This window comes from Triturus cristatus, chromosome 3_1 (genome assembly GCF_964204655.1).
Source record: "Triturus cristatus chromosome 3_1, aTriCri1.1, whole genome shotgun sequence".
Lineage (NCBI taxonomy): Eukaryota > Metazoa > Chordata > Amphibia > Caudata > Salamandridae > Triturus > Triturus cristatus.
The window spans coordinates 1032898908-1032919387 of record NC_140583.1 but is presented as its reverse complement, the minus strand read 5'-3'; the positions used below and the strand labels follow the sequence as shown (position 1 = coordinate 1032919387).

General features: G+C 45.3%; 1 protein-coding gene across 1 annotated transcript in view; it reads left to right on the top strand.

Annotated features, from left to right (window-relative positions):
- The window catches only part of LOC146861449 (NXPE family member 4-like), a 352813-nt gene that overhangs the window by 181875 nt on the left and 150458 nt on the right, over positions 1 to 20480 (top strand). The window contains exons 2-4 of the mRNA XM_085645748.1: positions 12894 to 12996; positions 13918 to 14642; positions 18064 to 18125. Coding sequence (XP_085501874.1) covers positions 12904 to 12996; positions 13918 to 14642; positions 18064 to 18125 — 880 coding nt within the window. The 5' untranslated portion in view covers positions 12894 to 12903. The remainder of the gene's footprint in view (positions 1 to 12893; positions 12997 to 13917; positions 14643 to 18063; positions 18126 to 20480) is intronic.

Genomic DNA, 20480 nt, shown 5'->3' with positions numbered 1-20480 from the left:
CGCCTTAATGTTTGCGGATGACACGCTTCTGCTTTCAAAATCTCCAATGGGGATGCAGCGCGTGTTAGATCAATTCTCCAATTTTTGTTCAAAAAGGAATCTGGTGATCAACATAAATAAGACTAAGTACATGGCTTTTAATGCAAAAACTGTTAACTGCCCCCATCCAATGATGGGTGGCAGACCCCTTGAAAGGGTTTCAACATTTGAATATTTGGGTGTGACTTTAAATGACAAAATGGGTTGGGGTCCTCAAGTGGCCAAGTCCAATCTAAGACTAACGCAAGCAGCAGGGGGAATTCTTAAAGTACAGAAGAGTTGTACCCTTAAAATTGTCAGTGCCCCGCTTGAAATTTTCAAAGTGAAAGCCAGGGCCTACTCTCTCTATGGGGCAGAACTTTGGGGTCATACAAGTAACCTATCTATAACTGAAAATAACTTTCTTAGACAACTATTGGACCTCGCAAAAAGCACTCCTCTACTCCCATTAAGGCTTGATCTTAATGTCTGTCCAATTGCAGACGCTATTGCCATTCGACCGTTACTTTATTAGAAGCGTCTCTGGAGTACACCGGAGTTGGTGAGCTACAAGGAGAAGCTCAAAATTGTCATGGCTTCTATTGGTTCCGGAAGGATTCCTTGGCTAGCCTTTGTAAAACAGTCACTTATATCGAATGGCTTTGAGGAACTCTGGTCTAATCCTGAAATTTCCTGCACAGCCATCTCAAAGAAGATTGTGACTAGTGCGGTCAGGGAAAATAACCTAAGTAATCTTTTTCGCTCAGTAAAATCCTCAAGCTTAACCGATATTTTCCTGGATGTAAAATCCTTTTATAGCTTTGAGTCTGCGATTGATCTAATTCAACCAACACTAGCTAAGAAACTTTATCTACAGTTTAGATATGGCACATTGCCATTCTTTTACATTTCTGATAGGTGGAAGGGGGGAGCTGTACGCCCCTGCCCTGGCTGCATTACTGAGGATGAAACCCCGGTTCATGTCATCCTATTTTGCCCAGCTTATGCCTATATTAGGAAGTCATGGATAACACAGTTGTGCAAGAACCTGGGTATAAAACATTATTTGGCCTTTTTTAGGATATTAAAAACAGACACCAATCCATTAATTGTCTGCACAGTAGCCAAATTCTTACATTCAATGTGGATTGCTCGAAGGAATTTGATCAATAATGCTATTTTAACTTAAGACTAGCCAAAATGAATTTAAGAGAGTAGAAATATTTTATTCTTTTTAGGAATAGTATTGCTATGACAACTTTTAAATCTATGGAACTATTTATATTTTTAAAGGAACAAATGTTTTAACAACCATGTAATGTTGTGTAACTGCATCCATGAAACGGACTGTCTGTTTTGTCGTTTTGTTCATTTTCTGTTATGTGGTTTTATAAATTCAACCGCAATAAAGCTATTTGAATAAATTGTAAGGTGTCAGGTCAAGCTCCTGAGCCTGCCCCAGTGAGTTATTTATTCTTGAACTACAGTTGGAACCTATTTGGAAAGTTAAAAATCCTTAACACTCCTTTGTCCTAACTAAAGTACAGTTTTAAATTGTAACAACAGGTTTCAGGGACTTAACCAAGGCGCGAACAGTTAATTTTAGAATTTTTATAAAAATAGACCAATCAAAAATGCAACTAGCTAATGGCAATTTTTGCATTTATTTGAGTGGTCACTTATTAACAAAGTGCTAGCAGCAAACGCAAAGTCATAGACCCCACCGCTGATCCACCAATGTAGAAAGCTGTCTCTCTACAAAGTGTGCTAAAATGAAGCACACTGTACAGAGAGTCCAGTAAGACACAGATTGGTAAACAGAGTCAAGAGTAGATAATACTAACTCTCTATTAGTGGTAGTGTGGGTGAGCAGTAAGGCTTATCAGTGGGTAGTGCTAATCATTTGTTGCACTCACAGAGGCAATAAATAAGCCACACAGTCAATAATAAACCCAAGACCAATTTGCAAAAATAATCCTTATTTTTATATAATGTTTCAGGACAATAACTTCGCTCACAGGTAAGTACTTAATTTCGAAGGATTTATCAAAGTAAAAAAAATTGTTCACTATTGTGCACAATTACGCGCAATGATTTATTATGGGAAAAAATTCAAAAAGGCATATAGAATTGTACAGTCAGTTTTAGGGGTTCACCTTCAAGGTTTAAGGTAGCAGCAGGCCTAGGTCTAATGTTTGGCACACCGCTCCATCATATTGATGGATCCCTGCACCAAACGGCGAAATGCATTGACAGGAACCGCCATGATGGAGGTTCCTTACATTTCTTTATAAATGACCACCAGCCTGGCAGTAAATTATTATTATGGTGGTTGTGAATTCCTCCTGCGCGATGGAGGAATTTGCTCCGTCAACCTGGCGGAACAAAGACCCAACCACCAATAACTAAATCAGGACCTTAAAACCACAAAAAAGCACAGTGACTGAATGGCTTCTTTGCCAGTTAAATTTAGTGAACTTTTGTTTAATGGTTTTGACATTATGCGTAGATCATGCTCGAGTAAACCACCTTCTTTGTGCAACCCACAAGCTTTGGAAAATCAGCGTAACGTTTGAAAAATTTTCAGCACTCTACAGCGAATCAGCATGCCCAAAGATTGTCTATTGAACACTATCCATCCTCCCACTCAACAAGTTTGTGCGCATTGTTCAATAGGAGGGGGTGTCCATCCAAATACAGTATGGTTGCAAAAATTTGAATTTCCTACGAAGTGAACTATCACCCTTAACTGCTGAGGCAAAACTGAGCCTCTGCAATATATATATTATATCGCCAGTAGGTAGTTAAAGTTAGGACCATGTTTCCATTCAAAAAGCGTATTTTCCCTTGCCAATATCTTTGGGGTCCCCGGGGCCGAAATCGGCCTGGGAAGGGGGCCGCACGGCACCCTTCCTCTTAAAAAATATAAAAATAAGCCTAGCCCCGGGGGATGGGTTCTGGTGCTGAAATCGGCCCCGATAGAGGGCCGCACGCCCCCTGCCTTTTTTATTTAACAAAAATTAAAAATAGGTCAGGCCCGGGGGATGGGTTCCCCCGGGCCGACAAGGGTCAAGGGAAGGGGGGACACACAGCTCTCCTTCTTAAAATAAAAATAAAAGGAAGCCGACAACTCACCGTAGGTCTGCCCCCTTTCACCACTACTCTGCAAACGTGCCTCCTGGTGCTTGCAGAGTGGTGGAGAAAAGGGGCATGGCCTGCGTCTGCCTCTCAGCAATCCTACCATGTGGGGCTTACTGGAGGTAATAGGTAGGCTAGTTGGCTCCTATGGACTCCCAGCAGTGAAGGGGACTTCATCCCTCAACCAAGAGCGTGCCAGGAGGACAGTTTGCAGAGTGGTGGAGAAAGGGGGCATGGCCTGCAATCAGCACTCAGCAATCCTGCAGTGTGGGACTTACTGGAGGTAATAGGAGAGGTAGTTGGCCCCCAAGGATGTCCTTGGGGGCCATCTGTAGATACCTCTTAGCAATCCCATTTTGGTCCTGAAGAGAACCCCATAAGAAGTGGGTTCGAAACGCGTCGACCTTGCATTATTTTGCCAAACAAACTTGTGTTTAATTGTTTTGCTTTCGCGCACAGCCAATTTGATGTACATTTGACAGTATTGTGTATTTGGTGTAGGAGTGCACTAGAAAGACTGTTGTCTCAACTATTTTGTTGTTTGGGTAACACCCCTGGCTTTAAAAAAATTATTAAATAGGTTTAGTTAACCAGGAAGTGTTTGTGTTGTATGGCTGGAGTCGTGTGTGGGTTATAAGTGTATGCGAATGAGGATTGTGAGATATATGATAAGGAGAGATTGTGGTGATTTTGTATTGAAAATGGATTGAGTAGTTAGGATTTTGGATATAGAGTGTGTTGTATTGTTATTTTTCTACAAAATATTGATGTGAATCTAAAAGAAGTTTCTCTGAGTTAAAAATGAAAAAGAATCTGGAAATACATTTAAATAAATGTAACTGTGAATTTAGGTCGTCATAGACTTCATTTCTATGCGCCATTAAAGGGATGTTTAATGGAATATCAGTATTGGCATTTCTTGTTGTTCTGTTTGTTATAGGCTCAGCCTTGCTGATTCGAGCCAAGACACCTTGTTGTTTTTTCATATCCTGAATACAGCATGTCTCGAAGAGACAGCACAAGTGCTGCTTGGACAAGACCCAAAAAGGGCCAGGTGTCACCTGTACTCTGGTACCTGGCACACAACAAAACTGTGGGGTACCTACTGACTGCTGTCCTACAAGGCTAGGTGTACCCAGAGTGTGGGATCATACACATTAGAAAAAGGCTCTACCTGTGTGAAATGTGCAGAAAGAAGCAAGAGAAGTGGAGAAAGAGGCAAGAAAAGTGCAGAAAGAGGCAAGAGAAGTACAGAAAGAAGGAAGAGAGGTGCAGAAAGAGACAGAAATGTGCAGAAAGAGGCAAGAGAAGTGCAGAAAGAGGCAAGAGAGGTGCAGAAAGATAAAGAAAAGTGCAGAAAGAGGTAGAAAGGTGCAAAAAGAGGAAGAAAGGTACAGAAAGACGCAAGAGAAGTGCAGAAAGAAGCAAGAGAGGTGCAGAAAGCAGCAAGAGAGTTACAGAAAGAAGCAAGAGAGGTGCAGAAAGAGGAAGAAAGGTGCATAAAGAGGAAGAAAGGTGCAGAAAGAGGCAAGAGAGGTGCAGAAAGAAGCAAGAGATGTGCAGAACGAAGGGAGGTGCAGAAAGAGGAAGAGATGTGCAGAAAGAGGCTGGACAAGTGCAGAAAGAGGAAGAAAGGTGCAGAAAGAAGCAACATAAATGCGGACAGAGGCTGTTGAAGTGCAGAAAGAGGAAGAAAGGTGAAGAAAGAAGCAAGAGAAGTACAGAAAGAAGCAAGAGAAGTGATGAAAGAGGCAAGAGAGGTGCAGAAAGAGGCACAAGAGGTGCAGAAAGAGGCAAGAGAAGTGAAGAAAGACGCAAGAGAGGTGCAGAAAGGGGCAAGAGAAGTGCAGTCACCTGTAGGTAGCTATAGTTAGGACCTTGTTTCTATTAAAAAAGCATTTTTTTCTTTTGCCAATATCTTTGGCCCTGTTTTCAAAACTAATGGCTCACTCACTTCAGCTGGTGTGTTGAAAATTTCAGGTGATTCGTCAAGCGAGGCTGAGAAATAGGAGGGGTCACAAAACATGTTTCCTCCACGTTAATTTCCATAGGAAACTTCAGACATGAACTACTGAATGGAATTACACCAAATTAAGCAAAACGGAAGCTCTTGGTTCAGAAAGCACTCTTTTTATTGAATGGTGTAAATCAATTTAGTAGTTCCTGAGAAATGTAAACATTTCTCAGTAATACAAATATTGCCACGGAGGATGCGTAAACCCTCGCAATCTCGAGCCTGCTATCTGATTGGCTGCTAACAGTTCCAACCAGGAAGTGTTGACAGCCATCTTGTGACGTAGTTGAACTGAGTCACAAGGAAAGAGGTAAAAACATGTAAAAAATTAAGAAAAGGGGGCAGGGTAGAAACACCCTGACCCCCTAGGCATGGGCCAAAAAAATAATGTTTAAATAAATAAAAATTGGGGGGAGGAGCCTAGCGCGCAACCAAGATGGCCGCGTAGGTGCGAGGCTCCCGAGGACCTCCGCAACCTCCTACGTTTATCCTGTCTTCATCCTGCATCGGTTGAGGGGACTGTGTCGGTGAGCCTGAGCCGAGGTGGTACCCGTTTCCCGTTTTCGAATCGGACCTCGGGTGCCGGAGTGAGCACCGATTGAAGTTTGCGGCCTGTTTCTCTCCTGACCCCGGACTCGCGTTTGGGGGCGACCCGGTGGCAAAGTGAACAACAACGGCGGGCTGGGCCTGGCGAGTCGCGTACCCCGCACTTTCACTTTCACTTTCGCGCCCCCTTGCCGTCTTTGCAAGTGGGATCGCGGCGCTCTTTGTGTTGGAGTGGCCTCGCTGGGAGACCCTGCCTGCCTGCCTGCTGTGGCCCACTCCGCCGTCCTGGGGTGACCCCCCGGAGCTCGTGGCCTTGATTGCTTGCCCTTTACTGCGTGGCTGGTGAGGGTGTGAGACCCGTGACGATGGCCACGAAACAAGATGGCGATCGGTTGAAGGCCAACATCATGGACCGCTACACCCTCCCGAAGGGATCTCCCGGTGGACCGCACAAGTCATCTGAGTGCCCCCCGGATGCCCCGGATTTGCCCACCGATCTGACTCTGCAAGACGTCATGGGCGCCATTGCTGAGATGAAGGCCTCGGTGGGCCAGTGGTTTGACACCTTAGCCCATAAAATCGACGCGGTCCTCGTTGATGTTAACCTGGTGAGAGCTGATCTCTCAAAGACTAACGACCGGGTCGATTCTTTGGCCCACACTGCGTCGGGCCTCACGACTGAGGTGGCGGCCCTTCAGACGGAGGTGCGCCGGCTTCGTCAGGCGAGTGCGCTTATGGATCGGCGCCTGGAGGATTCCGAGAGCCGGGCCCGGAGGAATAATATCCGCATCATCGGAGTACCTGAGGGACGGGAGGAGTCGGCGGTGGATCTCTTTGTGGAGGACCTGATCACTACCCATCTCCAGCCTCGGGGACTGAGTAAATTCTTTGCCGTGGAGAGGGCTCATAGGGTTCCCGGGGGAAGGCCGAAGATCGGAGCCCCTCCGCGGCCTCTTATTGCCCGTATTTTTAATTTTCGGGACAGGGATGCGATTCTGCAAGCCTCCAGACTGCAAGGGCCGATTAAGCTGGAGAACATGGAGGTGAACTTTTATCCTGACTTCACCCAAGCGGTCCAGAAGCAGAGATTGAGCTTCCTGGGTGTCAAGCGGCGGCTTCGGGACATGAACTTAAAATACGCCATGCTCTTCCCGGCCAGGCTGCGGGTGGAGGTGGATGGTCGCACTCACTTTTTTGACCGTCCTGAAACGGCCGGGGACTGGCTGGACACTTTGTCTGGGGGTCGGGATCGGGATGGCGGGGGGGGGGGCTGCGGGAGGAGAGGGCCCACTGGACCGGGACTGAGGTGCTGATACTGGGACTCACTCTGGACGAAGATGCGGCCACCGTCGGCCAAGCTTAGGGTCTCTTGTTGTTTGTACTTGCTCTCCCTTCTTTGTAGGTGGTGCCGGGTCTCGAAGGGGTACTCTTTCCTCCTCTAGGGGGTTTACCTAGTTTCTATTATATAGGGGCGACAGGCACACTGCAAGTTGTGGGGGCTGTCTGGGCTCATGCAGGGGTGCAGGGAGGGGGGAGTTTTGTTGGGGCGGTTGGGTTGGGGTGGGGTGTTGTTCAGTTGTACCACAAGGCAAAAGTATTGTCGTGCTATTCCTAAAGTGCTCTCGGGGGGACGAGTGATTGCTTTTGTTTATGATGGGGGGTAGGGGACTGAGTCTTTTGTCATGGAACGTTAATGGACTGGGGGACAGGATAAAACGAGGTGTGGTCCTGCAGTTTCTGAAACGAATTTCACCCGACATAGTTTTTCTGCAGGAGACGCACCTCATTGGCAACTCCTTTCGTGCTATGAACCGACGGGGCTACCGCCTTCTGGCCCATTCGGGCTTCACGTCTGGTTCAAGGGGTGTGGGCATCATGGCCAAGACCTCGCTTCCCCTGGAAGTCGATGAGGTGCTCCATGATGACAGGGGACGTTACACGGTTCTGGTGGGTAGAATGGAGGGCAGAGTTATTGTCTTTGTTTCTGTTTATGTCCCGCCAGGGTTGCAGACGACCACCTTTGCGGATCTGGGGCGCCTCCTCCTTGGCCTTCCGGAGGGGATTTTGGTGGTTGGGGGGGATTTTAATGCTGTGGTTTCCGGAACTGAGGACCGTCACCCCCCTAGGGATCTCCCCCGTGCCCAGGCGTGGTTGTCTGGCCTCTTGGACACCTTGGGGCTGGTGGATTGTTGGCGTTTGAAACATCCTACGCAGATACAGTACACCTTTCATTCCGGGGCCCATGGCAGTCTCTCAAGGCTAGATTATGTCCTGGTCCCGGCGGCGCATGCGGGGAGGATCGGGGAGGTGCGCCATTTAGCCCGGGGTATTTCAGACCACTCCCCGCTCTTGCTGCACTTCGATATTCTCCCGAGGGGAGAGGGTAGGGTAGCCCCGATTAATCCCTGGTACCTGCGTGACCCCACCATTCGCGCAGAGTTGGTTAAGTCCCTTAAGCAATATTTTGACGATAATGTGGGGTCTGTGTCATCGGCGATATCGCTGTGGGAGGCATTTAAGACGGTGATCCAGGGGGATGCCCTGTCCCTTATTTCCTATTCCCGGAGGCGCGAGCGGGAGGAGGTGACCCGTGTTGAAACTGAAATCACTGAGTTGGAGGGTGACCTCGAATGTGGGGTGACGGATGACAAATTACATGTTCTCCGACTCAAGCAGGCGGCCTATAAGGCCCTCGTCACGGAGGCGGCCAGGGGCCTCAGTAGAGAGCAACAGGGGAGACTGTATGATGTGGGTGATAAGGCTGGGAAATTGATTGCGTGGCTGGATAAAAAAGGGAGAGCGAGTCAAGTTGTCCCGTCGATTGAGAGGCTGGATGGTGTGTGTGTCACTGAACCTGAAGACATTGTTGATTGCTTCGCTGAATATTTCCGTGGGGTGTATTCCCCGGTGTCCTCCCGCTCGGAAGAGGATTCTCATGCCCTGCTTAGAGATATCGCACTGCCTTCCCTTTCAGAGGAAGACAGAGTGTCGTTGGACGCCGCCCCAACCTCTGAGGAAATTGCCCTCGCCATACGTTCGGTCGCTTCCGGCAAGGCTATGGGTCCTAATGGTCTTCCCATCGAATTGTACAAGCTGCGACCGGATACGCTGGCGCCGCATCTCCGTGCTATGTTCCTTGCGGCCCGCTCGGCGGGTTCCCTCCCGCTGGACCAGCGTCTGGCTACTATCGTGGTTATTCATAAGGAGGGGAGGCCGCGGGACCGGGTCATATCCTACCGGCCTATTTCGCTGTTGAATGCGGAGCCCAAGATTCTCGCCAAGGTGTTGGCTAATCGGCTGATTGGCGTGGTGTGCGATTTGATTCACCAGGATCAGTCCGGCTTTATCCCTCATTGCAACACTGCGCTTAACCTGCGGCGCTTGCATGGGGTGCTCGCACGTGTCCCGTTCATACGGGAGCCGGCCATTTTGGCGTCCCTGGACGCCACTATGGCGTTTGATACACTTGAGTGGCCATATATTTGGGCGACGCTTGCGAAGTTCGGGTTTGGCCCGGGATATATCGGTTGGGTGAAATTGTTGTACTCTGGACCGCTGGCGCAGGTGGTTGTGAACGGGAGAGTGTCGGCTCCGTTTGAGCTGGGCAGGGGCACGCGGCAGGGCTGCCCGTTATCACCGCTCCTTTTCGCGCTTGCCTTGGAGCCCCTGGCGGAGTGGCTGCGGTGGCATCCTTCTATCCGTGGTCTCCGATGGACCCCCGAATATGAGGACCGCGTATCTCTATACGCTGATGATATTCTTCTGTACTTGGCTTCCCCACGTAAATCACTGATAGTACTGGTTGATGTATTGCACTCATTTGGCCTCAACTTCGGCCTTGTCATCAACTGGGCTAAATCGTGTGTGTATGTTCTCTCGGGGGAGGATCCTATCCTTCCGTGGGGTTGTCCTATCCAGATCGCCCCGCGGGGATTTAGGTACCTGGGTGTCTTCATCACCCTGGACGCGGAGGCCCGATATAAACAGAACTTGCTTCCCCCCCTCCAGCGCCTGAAGGAGGACGTCGCGCGCTGGGGGCGCTTGCCGCTCTCGCCGCTCGGCCGGGCGGCATTGTTTAAGATGATGTCGCTGCCACGCTTCCTGTATGCTTTACAGAACACAATGGACGTTGTCCCGGCGCGCTACTTTCGTGAGGTGGAGAGTTTGCAGCGCCGACTGTTCTGGGAGGGTAGGCCGCGCATCGCCCTGGCGAAGCTGACGCTCCCGTGGTACGACGGGGGGGTTGCCCTCCCAGATATCAAGCGATATTATTGGGCATCCCAGCTGGCTGCGATCAATCACGGCCTTTACGGGCCCGCTCTCAACCCGGCCTTTGAGATGGACAAAATGTTACTGCCGGGTGGTGACTACAATCGGGCGCTTTATTCTAGCTCGCTCGACGCACGTCTGACGGGCCCCACGCGGGTCATGGTGCGAGTGTGGCACGCGGCCAACGTGGCGATGGGGTGGAAAGATCGCTTGACCCGGGCGACGCCACTATACGCATCCGAGCGGCTGGGCTCCTTGTGGACCTCGAAGGGCTTTGAGAAGTGGGACATGATAGGCATCAGCAGGGTGGGCGATCTCTGGACGAGAGGGGGATTTAAAACGTTCGATGTGCTGCAGACAGAATTCCAGCTGCAGGACAGGGAGTACTTTTGATATCTGCAGATTCGTCATGCATTGTGCTCCGTATTTCCGGACGTTGCCTCCATCCCGGAGTACTCCCCTCTGGAGGATAGGGTGCTAGATGGGCATGTCCCGGACGGCACGATTTCATTAATTTACAAAAAGCTCATTAATGACCGTTCGGGACTGCTGACTGGCCTTCGTGAGGCGTGGGGGGCTGATGGATTGGAGCTGGATGACGAGGACTGGGTGTCTGCGGTGGCCTCCCCGAAAGAGGTGGCCATACCAGCCCGCCTTCGCTTCGTCCAGCTCAAGATACTCTATAGGGTCTATGTTACGGGGCCGAGGCTGATGCGTATGGGCTATGCTGTGGACGGGTTGTGCAAGCGTGGGTGTGGTTCTTTGGGGACCTTTCTCCATATTTTGTGGGAATGCCCGGAGATGGTGCGATTCTGGCGTGGTGTGCATGAGGTTTTGCAGGTAGTTACGCATGTGCATCTGCTGCCTGAGGCGCGGAGATGTCTTTTGAATGTGTGGGAGCCAACCGACTACTCAGTGCCGCAGACGTGGTGGGCGACTCTGGGATATGGTAGCCAAACGTGATATTGCGCAATTGTGGGGTTCCCAGAGGTCGCCGACTGTCTCGGCGTGGAAGGACAACATGGATTGGTGTATGTTTCGGGAAAAGGTGGTTATGTTGCGAGAGGTAAGCCTGGGACATGGGTGAAAGTATGGGGCCCCTGGAACGCCTACCGGGGGGGAATCTGTACCCCGCCGCTATTGCCTGATTCGTCACCGGCCCCGTTTCCTTAGCATGTTTGTCTTCCCGGTTCTGGGTTATGAGTTGACTTAGTCCCCGTCCTGATCTATTCCCCCCCTCGATATTCCTATGGATCGGCGGGGTCCCCCCCCTAGGGGAGCACATGCTGTTATCTCCGATTGTGGGTTGCCTTGTGGACTTGTTTTTTGTTGTTTATTTATCTAAAATGAAGCCGTTGTGTGGGGTCCGGATGGTGTGGCTGCCAACGCCTCTTTTAACTCCTGTGATTTCCCTTCTGCCGCAGCGTGCGTTCTACTGTCTGTATTGTATGCTCCTTCTGTGTGCTAGCGGCCGGCTTGAAGGTTGTAGGCCCATCTTTGTATAGTTTTTGGATTCTGTAATAAACGGCTTCAAAAAAAAAATATATATATTTGTGGGGTTCGCGTTGGCGCCACAAATCCAGCCAAAAATTGTGAAAAATAAGAGACGCGGGCTACCACGCTTTGTTTTCTTGAAGCCCTCGGTTGGGCCAGGTCCTGGGGGCAATGTTAAAATGAGATGCGGGGGTCCCCACAGCCCCAGGGACAACCACCTCCCTGTGGCAATGTTTATTTAATGCGGGGGCCACTCGGGCCCCCCAACACCGAGGACAGCCATGTCTCCAGGGCTATTTTCATTAAATTGCAGGGACCACATGCCCCCCCCGCTTCCCCGGAGACTACTGCCTCCTTGGGGCTATATTACAAAAATGCCGTAGGGGGCTCCCGGAAACTGCCACCTCTCTGGGGCACAAATCAAGTAAAGGTGGGGTCTGTTGCGGACCCCCGGCCCGGAGAACACCACCTTCCCGAGGCTACAGAGAAGATGGGAGGGGGGCACGCGGCCCCTCTCCAGGTACCCCCAATGGCCCGGGGGACTGCTAACCCCCAGGGCGGCTCCAGCAATGTGCCAGGGTGCCCACCCCGAGATATTGCAGTTTGGTATAGCATGGCAGAAGCACTGCTCCCGCCATGGCATAGCAAACTCTGCTTCGCTTCATGGAAGTGAGAGCATCGAAAATGCTCTTGCTTCCATGAAGCAAAGCACAATTGCTTTTGGGCAGAGGGAGCTGCATTTTAGCAGCTCCCTCTGTTGTAGATAATATAATATCAATGTGTGTGGTATATATCATAAGATGAATTTTGAGCAAAATATCAATGATAGGTGTGATAATCAATTGGAATTATCTAAAAAATGTGTAACACTGTGATCTAATATATAATTTAGATTTGAAGAATCAAGACGCGATATAAAGATTGTATGTATCTAAGACATTACAAAATGGCACTTATTTTTGCACTTCTGCGTTTGTCCCTTTTCAATTGTTATCCATATTCCAGGGGACTTACGTTCAACTCCAATGGGTGCTGAAAAAAATAACCCAGCTCTTCTCAATGCTCCAACCTCTGAAGAGTAATGGTCAAGTGTTTACAAGAGTTGGACATTATACACAATGTGTTTTGGGCAGTGAACCCATCGATACAGGTGATTATTGCTCAACACAGGAGGCACACCAGTTCTAAAACACTATCTCAAACTTCCATATGTACTACATTTCAACAAAACAGAAATGTGAGTGACATTTACCTAGAAAAGGGCTCTGTTTCTACCCTAAAAACTGAATGTTATGCCATGGGAAGAATCTTTAAAAGGTAGACATCAGGATAATGATTGGCTGATTTCTGCATTGTCATGGACAGATCATGTTTCCTGCAACTGACCACTAACATTGCTCACTTTACTTTGCAGGCACTCGAACATGTCTTCAGCGAGGAGAAATACATTACAGGTGTTGCTGGTGATCACTATCGTATTTATGCTGGCTTTTTTCCGGCACCGGAATATAATAGAGGTATGGAACCCTTATGCATTTAGGAAAGTACCATGTTCGTAGGTACTTGAATAATGCTCTATTGTCCTCTATATTTCAAGGGGCCCTGGCAGGGTCGGACTGGCCTTTAGAGCAATCAAGCGAGCTGGTCTGACAGATCAGTGTGTGGGCTGGTTTTTACTGTTGATGTCACTGATATTGCCATTTCTTTTAGGTATCTGCTTCACTAATGGGGGCGGCTTTTATTTTGGTGCCCGGGCCTATTTTCTTGTCCCAGTCTGACCTTGGACATTAGTGTACCAGACATGGTCTTCACAATACCTCTGTAGAGTGCTGAAATGATATACTTCTGAGAACCAGGGTTGGCATAACAACATAAACACTACATGCCAGTATCCCGTAACAAACTATTCATACTCCACCTTGAACCATTGCTATTGATTGTTTTTCAGTCCGGATTTGAGGCTTGCCGCCATTATCAGGCAATTAAAATTGTTCGGTTTAGATAACTGAATGGCCTCTCTCTCTCTCTCCCTCTCTCTCAGATAAAGTTTATGTTCAAGACAAAACTCTGCTTTTCATTTGACAGAGAGATGTTTCCTATTGAGTAATGACAGTTTTTTCAGACTCAAATGTTGTCTTACATTGGGATTATCTTCATAGAACTAACTCTTGTTTGACCATTTTAATCTTTGGCACATGCAGTCACTGACAGAGATAGGGTGGCGATCAGGGATGGAGGAGCGAGTAAAGTTGGGGAAAAGATTGAAGTGTCCATACAAATTAATAGGTTTAAGGACGGACATGTCCTTTAAGTGCCAGGGGCTCTATGAATGCAGTAGATTTGTGTTGACACACATGTATGCACATTATTGAAGTTAAAAAATAATAGTCTTATATAGTAGGGCTGCCAACTCAGCACTTGTTTTTTATCCATTTTAGTTTTCCAACCTCAGTGAAAAGCTTCACTTTTGTCAAAGTCAAGTCGAAGAAACCATCCATGCTGCTGGCCAGAAGCCACCCTCTGAACTTCAGTTAAAAATCAATGAAATCTTCCAGAAGATTGAGCAGTCCCTACCCAATGCCACAGTCGGCAGCAATTGGAAAACTTCTACCAGTGGCAAGAACAGCAAAGGCACCATACTTAACCGCAAAGACCAGTATTGCATAGGTGATGTTCTGACGGTCCAGTATGACATGTTCGACCACTTGGGAAACAGGAAGACCTACGGAGGGGACTTCCTCAGGCCAAGAATATTTACACCTGAACTCAGTGCTGGCGCCAGTGGAAGAATTGACGATTTTCACAATGGTACCTACCATATCCATTTTACCCTATTCTGGGAGGGTAATGTAAAGGTTTCCACTCAGCTGTTTCATCCCAGTGAGGGTGTTGCTGCTCTGTGGCGGTCGAGGCATGCAAGCCTAGGGGTCCTTGGTTTCCAAGGCCATTTTAAAAATGTAAATATGAATACTGAAGCCATCACTGAATGTGGATTTAAGCTCATGACGGACAGTGAGGTGTGTGAGTACATCGATGAACGAGACGAAGAGGCCTTCTACTGCATCAAACCTCCAAACCTGCCCTGCGGCTCCTTGAATGACATGAGGGCGGTAGACTTAGGCAGCTCCTACCTCACTGCTGAGGAGCGGCACCTTTTTGAAAGGTAAGCATTCTGAGCTCTGTTAAACAATTCCTATGGTGTTAGGATAATTGCCACTTGAATGTATTTTGACTGCTTTTTGCTCGGAGCATCTAAAACCACCACTTAAATATTTTTTTATTTTTTATTTTTTTTAGCATCTATCACCACCACTTAAATATGAACGTTGACATAGACTGGTGAAAGGACTGATTTTGTAATAGTAATTTCATATATATATTGCTTACTACCCCTGAAGAGGCATCAAAGCACTTTACGATGTGTAGCACGCTACTCTGAAACCCAAAAAGGATTACTGGTGAACTAGTATAGGGAAATATGAAATTAATTTGAACGGTAGACATGTGAGTCTGTTAGTTGGATTGAAAAGGATAGTGGAGGTATAGAAGAGGGAAGGGTTTATTTGGAGATCATAGCAGTAGGAGAAGGTTTGGGATGAGTAAAGGGAGGTGGAGGGGAGGGTCTCTAGAAATGGATTGAGGAGAAAAATGAGGTATTGGATGAGTCTGGGAGAGATACATGAGGGAAGGGTTTAGAATGTGCTTGTTTGGGAGATCTGAATAGTAAAAGAGGATTGAGATGATGAACAGAGAAGTAGAGGAGGGAAGAGTCCAGAAAGAGTTATTTTGGGGATCATAATAGTTGAATGGATATTGGGATGAGTCATAGAGTGGAGGTAGAGAGAGGTATAGGGTGAGACATAGGGTAGTGCATTGGAGAGAGTAGTAGAATGAGGTAAAGATACATAAATTCATGGAAGGTATATATGTAGAGGATATATTGAGAGAGGTATAGCGTAAAATATAGGGTAGCCCATTGGAGATGCTAAATTAGGAGTAAAGTAATACATAAGAACAAGGAAGGCGTATATGTCGAAGGAAGGTAACATATTTAGATTTAAGTTGTATTAAATACGCTCAGACTGTCAAGTGTTGCTGTACTTTAAGTTAATTTATTTGTTTTTATACTAGTCTGTTACCTTTTAATAATTCAATAACGAAGCAATTGTAGATAAATAGTTATAAAACATTTATGCAGCCACCTATATACAAGTTAAACATACAATAATATAACCATAGGTAATATGTACATTTGTTAAGCAGACCTTATGACTATCTGACTATCTATATATTCATAATCAATTATTATACACATTTATACAAAGGAATACACATATCTAGATATATACATATAATCCAAATAAATGCTTATATACACAGGGACATGCTGTGCATTTATGTTTCCGTGTGGTGGTTATGTGGGGAAGAGCCAATTCTTGAGTAGTCTTCTGAAGATTAGATAGTTATCTGTAGATTTTATTTTTGGGGGTAACAAGTTCCATAGTTTGGCTGCTTGAACAGAGAAGGATGTGCCACCTATGTTTTCTTTTTTGCATGGTGGGATTTTGAAGCAAGGTGCCAACCTAGAGTGGAGGTTCCTTCGTTGAATGTAGTTAGTGATTTTATTCCTGATGGAGAGCTGCCCTGTTCCATGTATCGCTTTGTGGGTGATACAAAGCAGCTTGAATGTGGATCTTCTGGCAACCGGTAACCAATGTAGGTCCTTCAAAACAGGGGAGATGTGGGCACTTGGCTTTACATGTAGGTATAGTCTGGCAGCACAGTTCTGAATCCGTTGTAGTCTTTTCATAGTTGTTAAAGATGATTTGTGGTAGAGGATACTGGTGTTATCGAGTTTAGACAATACAAGAGAGATAGTAACCTGGACCTTGTGCATAATTTGGTAATATTGTGTGAGCTCCACAGAAGAGAACTGGCACAGCGTATCTGCTCCAACATTCTAATGCTTGAGTTTGTTTTTGCTTCCTTTTTAATTTAGACCATTCCAAAATTAGTGAGTGAATTTTTCTATTAGTAGTGTAAAGCCCCTCTGCCTCAGGCTATACTAGTCATTAAAGGCCACATCCTCGTCACTAGGCCTAGCTTGCAGGTTGGGTCGATTACTCAGGTAGAGCGCATTAAAGAGCAGCTGGCTTTATTGCTATACAATGATACCTTGTTTCCATGTTTTCCTTTAAATCATGTAGGCATGAAAGACACATAGTTTATCAATACTTGTTTTGTGAACAAAGTGCATTCAGTGAATTCCTACATAAAGTTTTAAAGTAATAGTATATTTGGGTTTGTTCCATATTAGTTTCAATTAGTTACTTCTTCACACACTAAGGGCTTTTTTAAACATTTCTTTACTGGGTTTTTTAAACATTGTCAAACAACATCTACAATCTGAACATTTAGAAGTTTACAGTAGCAATTATTGCCACAAATAACAGAAAAGCGATAACTGAGGTACAATGACTAGTCCGTAACTAATCACAGCAAAACCTCCATAAAAAGAATCCACATAGGCAAAAAGACATATGAATAAACTAATCAAATCGTGCATTAAGATGTAGCCAAGTTCACAGTTAACTGTTTAAGAGAAACGCCAGGAAAGAGAGGAGAAAAGGAAATAAGAGGAAGAAATAAAAGAAGTTTATACAGAAAAAAGAAAGATAAAAACATCAAGAAACAATTCTGGGAAATGAAAAGGGAGTGGACAACCTCTAGATGACACAAAACGCTGTTAGTCGGCCACAAGAGTGTGTATCTAATGGTTCAAACAGTCTCAAATTTCAGTGTTAGGAAAACTTACATAACCATGGCAATAACCCAATTACATCCTATACATTTGTCTGGAATAAATAGTCTACTTCTATGTATTGCTTGTTAACGTTGTCGCTCTTAGAAGGTCCATCGTAATGTTGGTGTACACCATTGGTGTAGTCAGTCAATTATAAATGTAATTCATCATCCCAGACACCACACCACACACCAACATTTATTATTTATTCATAATTGTGCGTACGCTACAACGCCAACAGAATCCTGTGTAGCTAATACAAATATTCTCATCATTGAGTTTAAAGATTTTTTTAACAGTAAAATACAAAATTCATCGAGCAAAAAGGCTTCTTGTCTGAGAAATTATTCACTAAATAATAGGGGACAATGCACACCATATAACCCTACTTAGTAAGCCCTGAGGAAGAGCTTTGGTCTTGAAACTTAGATTACCGAAATGGGTTTTTCATAACTTAGAGAAGGACCGAAAATCTATGAATGAGACAGATTTTTAAAATAAAGACTTAATTTCAGGACTTTTGCCAAATCTTGTAAAATATGAATTCACAGGTGATGTCTATAGACTTCCTCTTATATTTAATTCATAGTCATCAGTTCCTCTCAATAAAGTACACAAAATTAATCTTAAGATTCATAATGGCACTGAAGTTGTTCATATCATGAATGTCTTCACAGTTTTTACGATTTCCATGTGTTGTCAATGACAGAGGTTACCAAGTTTTTGATTCTTGTAATTAAACTCAATAGATGTTTTGTTTTCTCCAAATATGTATTCATAGGTCCAATATTGGTGTGGAAATATCCAAGAACTTCGAATTTGTAGTTGTTCAGAAATGTAGTGGTAAGTGTACATGGTTTCTGATTTTTATATTTTGAATGGAAGTTTCTTTGTAGTTAATTAAAATTATGAGGCAGAAGAGCAACCTATCCAACTTCTTTTAAGAGATTTTAGACATGTTTACAAAGTTAAAGTCAATAATCTATTGTTTTTTGTAAAAGATTAGCTTAATTTCATTCCAAGTTGTATCTCTTAGATAATTAAGCCATTTATCAACTAATACATTTAATATAGTAAACTTATAGTGGGAGACGACACAGAGTTCTTCAGATTTATGCTGGCTGTAATTCTAAAGGTTGTACAAGAAGAGTTTGGTGTACTGGCTGCCAAACAGCTGCGGTGGCAGCCCTAGCCGTAGCCATCAAAACCTGCACTGGCTGCTGGGTGAGCGGCTTCAGCCAACCATGTGGCAGCTGCTTTGTGGCAAGAAAAATAATAATTAAGTCAGTGGGTCTTGCTGTTGTGACCTATTGGTTTAACTAATGTTTTTGCTGATGCTGTGCTGCGTCCGTAAAAGCCAAAGGCTTTTTATCGATGCTGTAGAGCATCAGGTGAAAAAAAGTGCGATGATTCAGGAGTGTATTTCCCTAGGCAAGCGCATGCATGTTGAGATAGACGCAGGTTTAATGAATAACGTGAGCGCATTGTATATTTAAGGATCCAAGATGGTGGATACCATGTGGATCAATTAAAAAAACCAAGTAATTCTAATAGTGCAAATTTGCTTTTTTGTACTAGTGAGCGACCTAGAAGCAAATGGCAGCTATCACGCCATCAAAAATAAAATTTAAATAAAAGTGATTAAAAAAATGTTATGTACCTTGGGGGATTTGGGAAGCAACGGAGGACTATGTGGGTGAAAGGCACTGGGAGTGGGCGAGAACAAGGGAGCTATAGAGGCGCTTAAGGCTGGGCAGGGAAAGGCACAAAACAATACTAAAAAGGCAAGGGAGGGGTTGGGAGAGCATTGGACGAGCTTGGGAGGAGGGATGAGGGAGCAACATGGAGCACATAAGTTGGCGAAGTAGGTCTTTGGAAGGGAAGCTGCACACAAGTGTGAGAGAGAGAAAACCCTTACACTTACATGGGTTACTGAATGTAAAATAAAAAATCAGCCCCCTAAGTGTAAGCAATGGAAGGATACAAGTGAGTAATCAAAAGGATGATAAAGATAAAGAAGTTATGCTCCAGGTTAGGGACATATGCAAGAAGACCAGAGTAATCTATCTAATCTAAGAAATAAGCAAATGAGTAACAATAAATCCAATCAATAGTAAGTAATTGATGGGCTCTAAGCCTGTTGTAGGTTTTTGGTATGGCCCACAAGAGGCTTTCATCTAGTGAGAGACCGAAAAACAGTGCTAGCTGTTCCCATGGTGTCATGAGGGCTTAGTTAAAATTTCTTTATTCTTACAGGTCAGTCCCGAAAGTGGGATCTTTTCTCACAAAAGGATAAGATAAGATAATGTTTATTTTGCTTGATTAATTTAAATCTTTGCAAATGCGTAGCAATCAAAATTCCCATTGTACACAGATTATTACATTTAAAATCGACATTAAGGATCATTAATAAAATATTCTCAATTTATACAATTATATGATTTAAAAGCAGTTCTTATAGGTTCTTATATCTCAGGTAGTACTAAACTGACAATGACAACCATTAATTCCCAAACCGGATAACACAGCTTAACCAGGTCCATTGTTCAAATAGAGGCTTGGTAATTGCGGGTGCAACTAAAATAAGATATAAAGTTAATTTTAGACAGGATAAGCTTTTAACATGTTTCAGATAACGACAGGGTTTTAAGTCTCTTTGTTACCGTCTCGAAGAATTTTGTTAGCCGACAGTTAAGCTGGACGTCAATGGGGTTGAAGCAAAGCTTCACTGCCTGCCTACAGGACCGGATGCCGTAGAACCTGAAAATGGGACGTAACAAGGTGCATATTATATCCTTTAGATTGGGACAGTTGCAAATTATGTGAATGATGTCTTCCTTCCAGCTTCCACATAGACTACAGGTCGGAATGCCTCCTTTCCTTTCCCATGGTGGAAGATGGGGTTTAATCGCAATTACCCCCAAACGCAACCTTAGGAAGTTTTCCTTCGTTCTTATCTTGATTCCTGTACTCAAGTAGGCTGGGGGTTTTGGCCTTGCGTAGCCACTGAGCACTATCCAGCCATGTGCCTTGTTAGTAAGAGTTGCTTTTCTTCTAAAACAGATAACATAGATGTTGTTTTTTTCACTGCTGTTTTGAAGGAAAGATGATCTGTTGGGGCGGCCCAGAGTTCAGACAGACTCAATGTCTCATTAGAGTCGAACAAATAATCCCTAGCTGGACATTTTTCTTGATGAA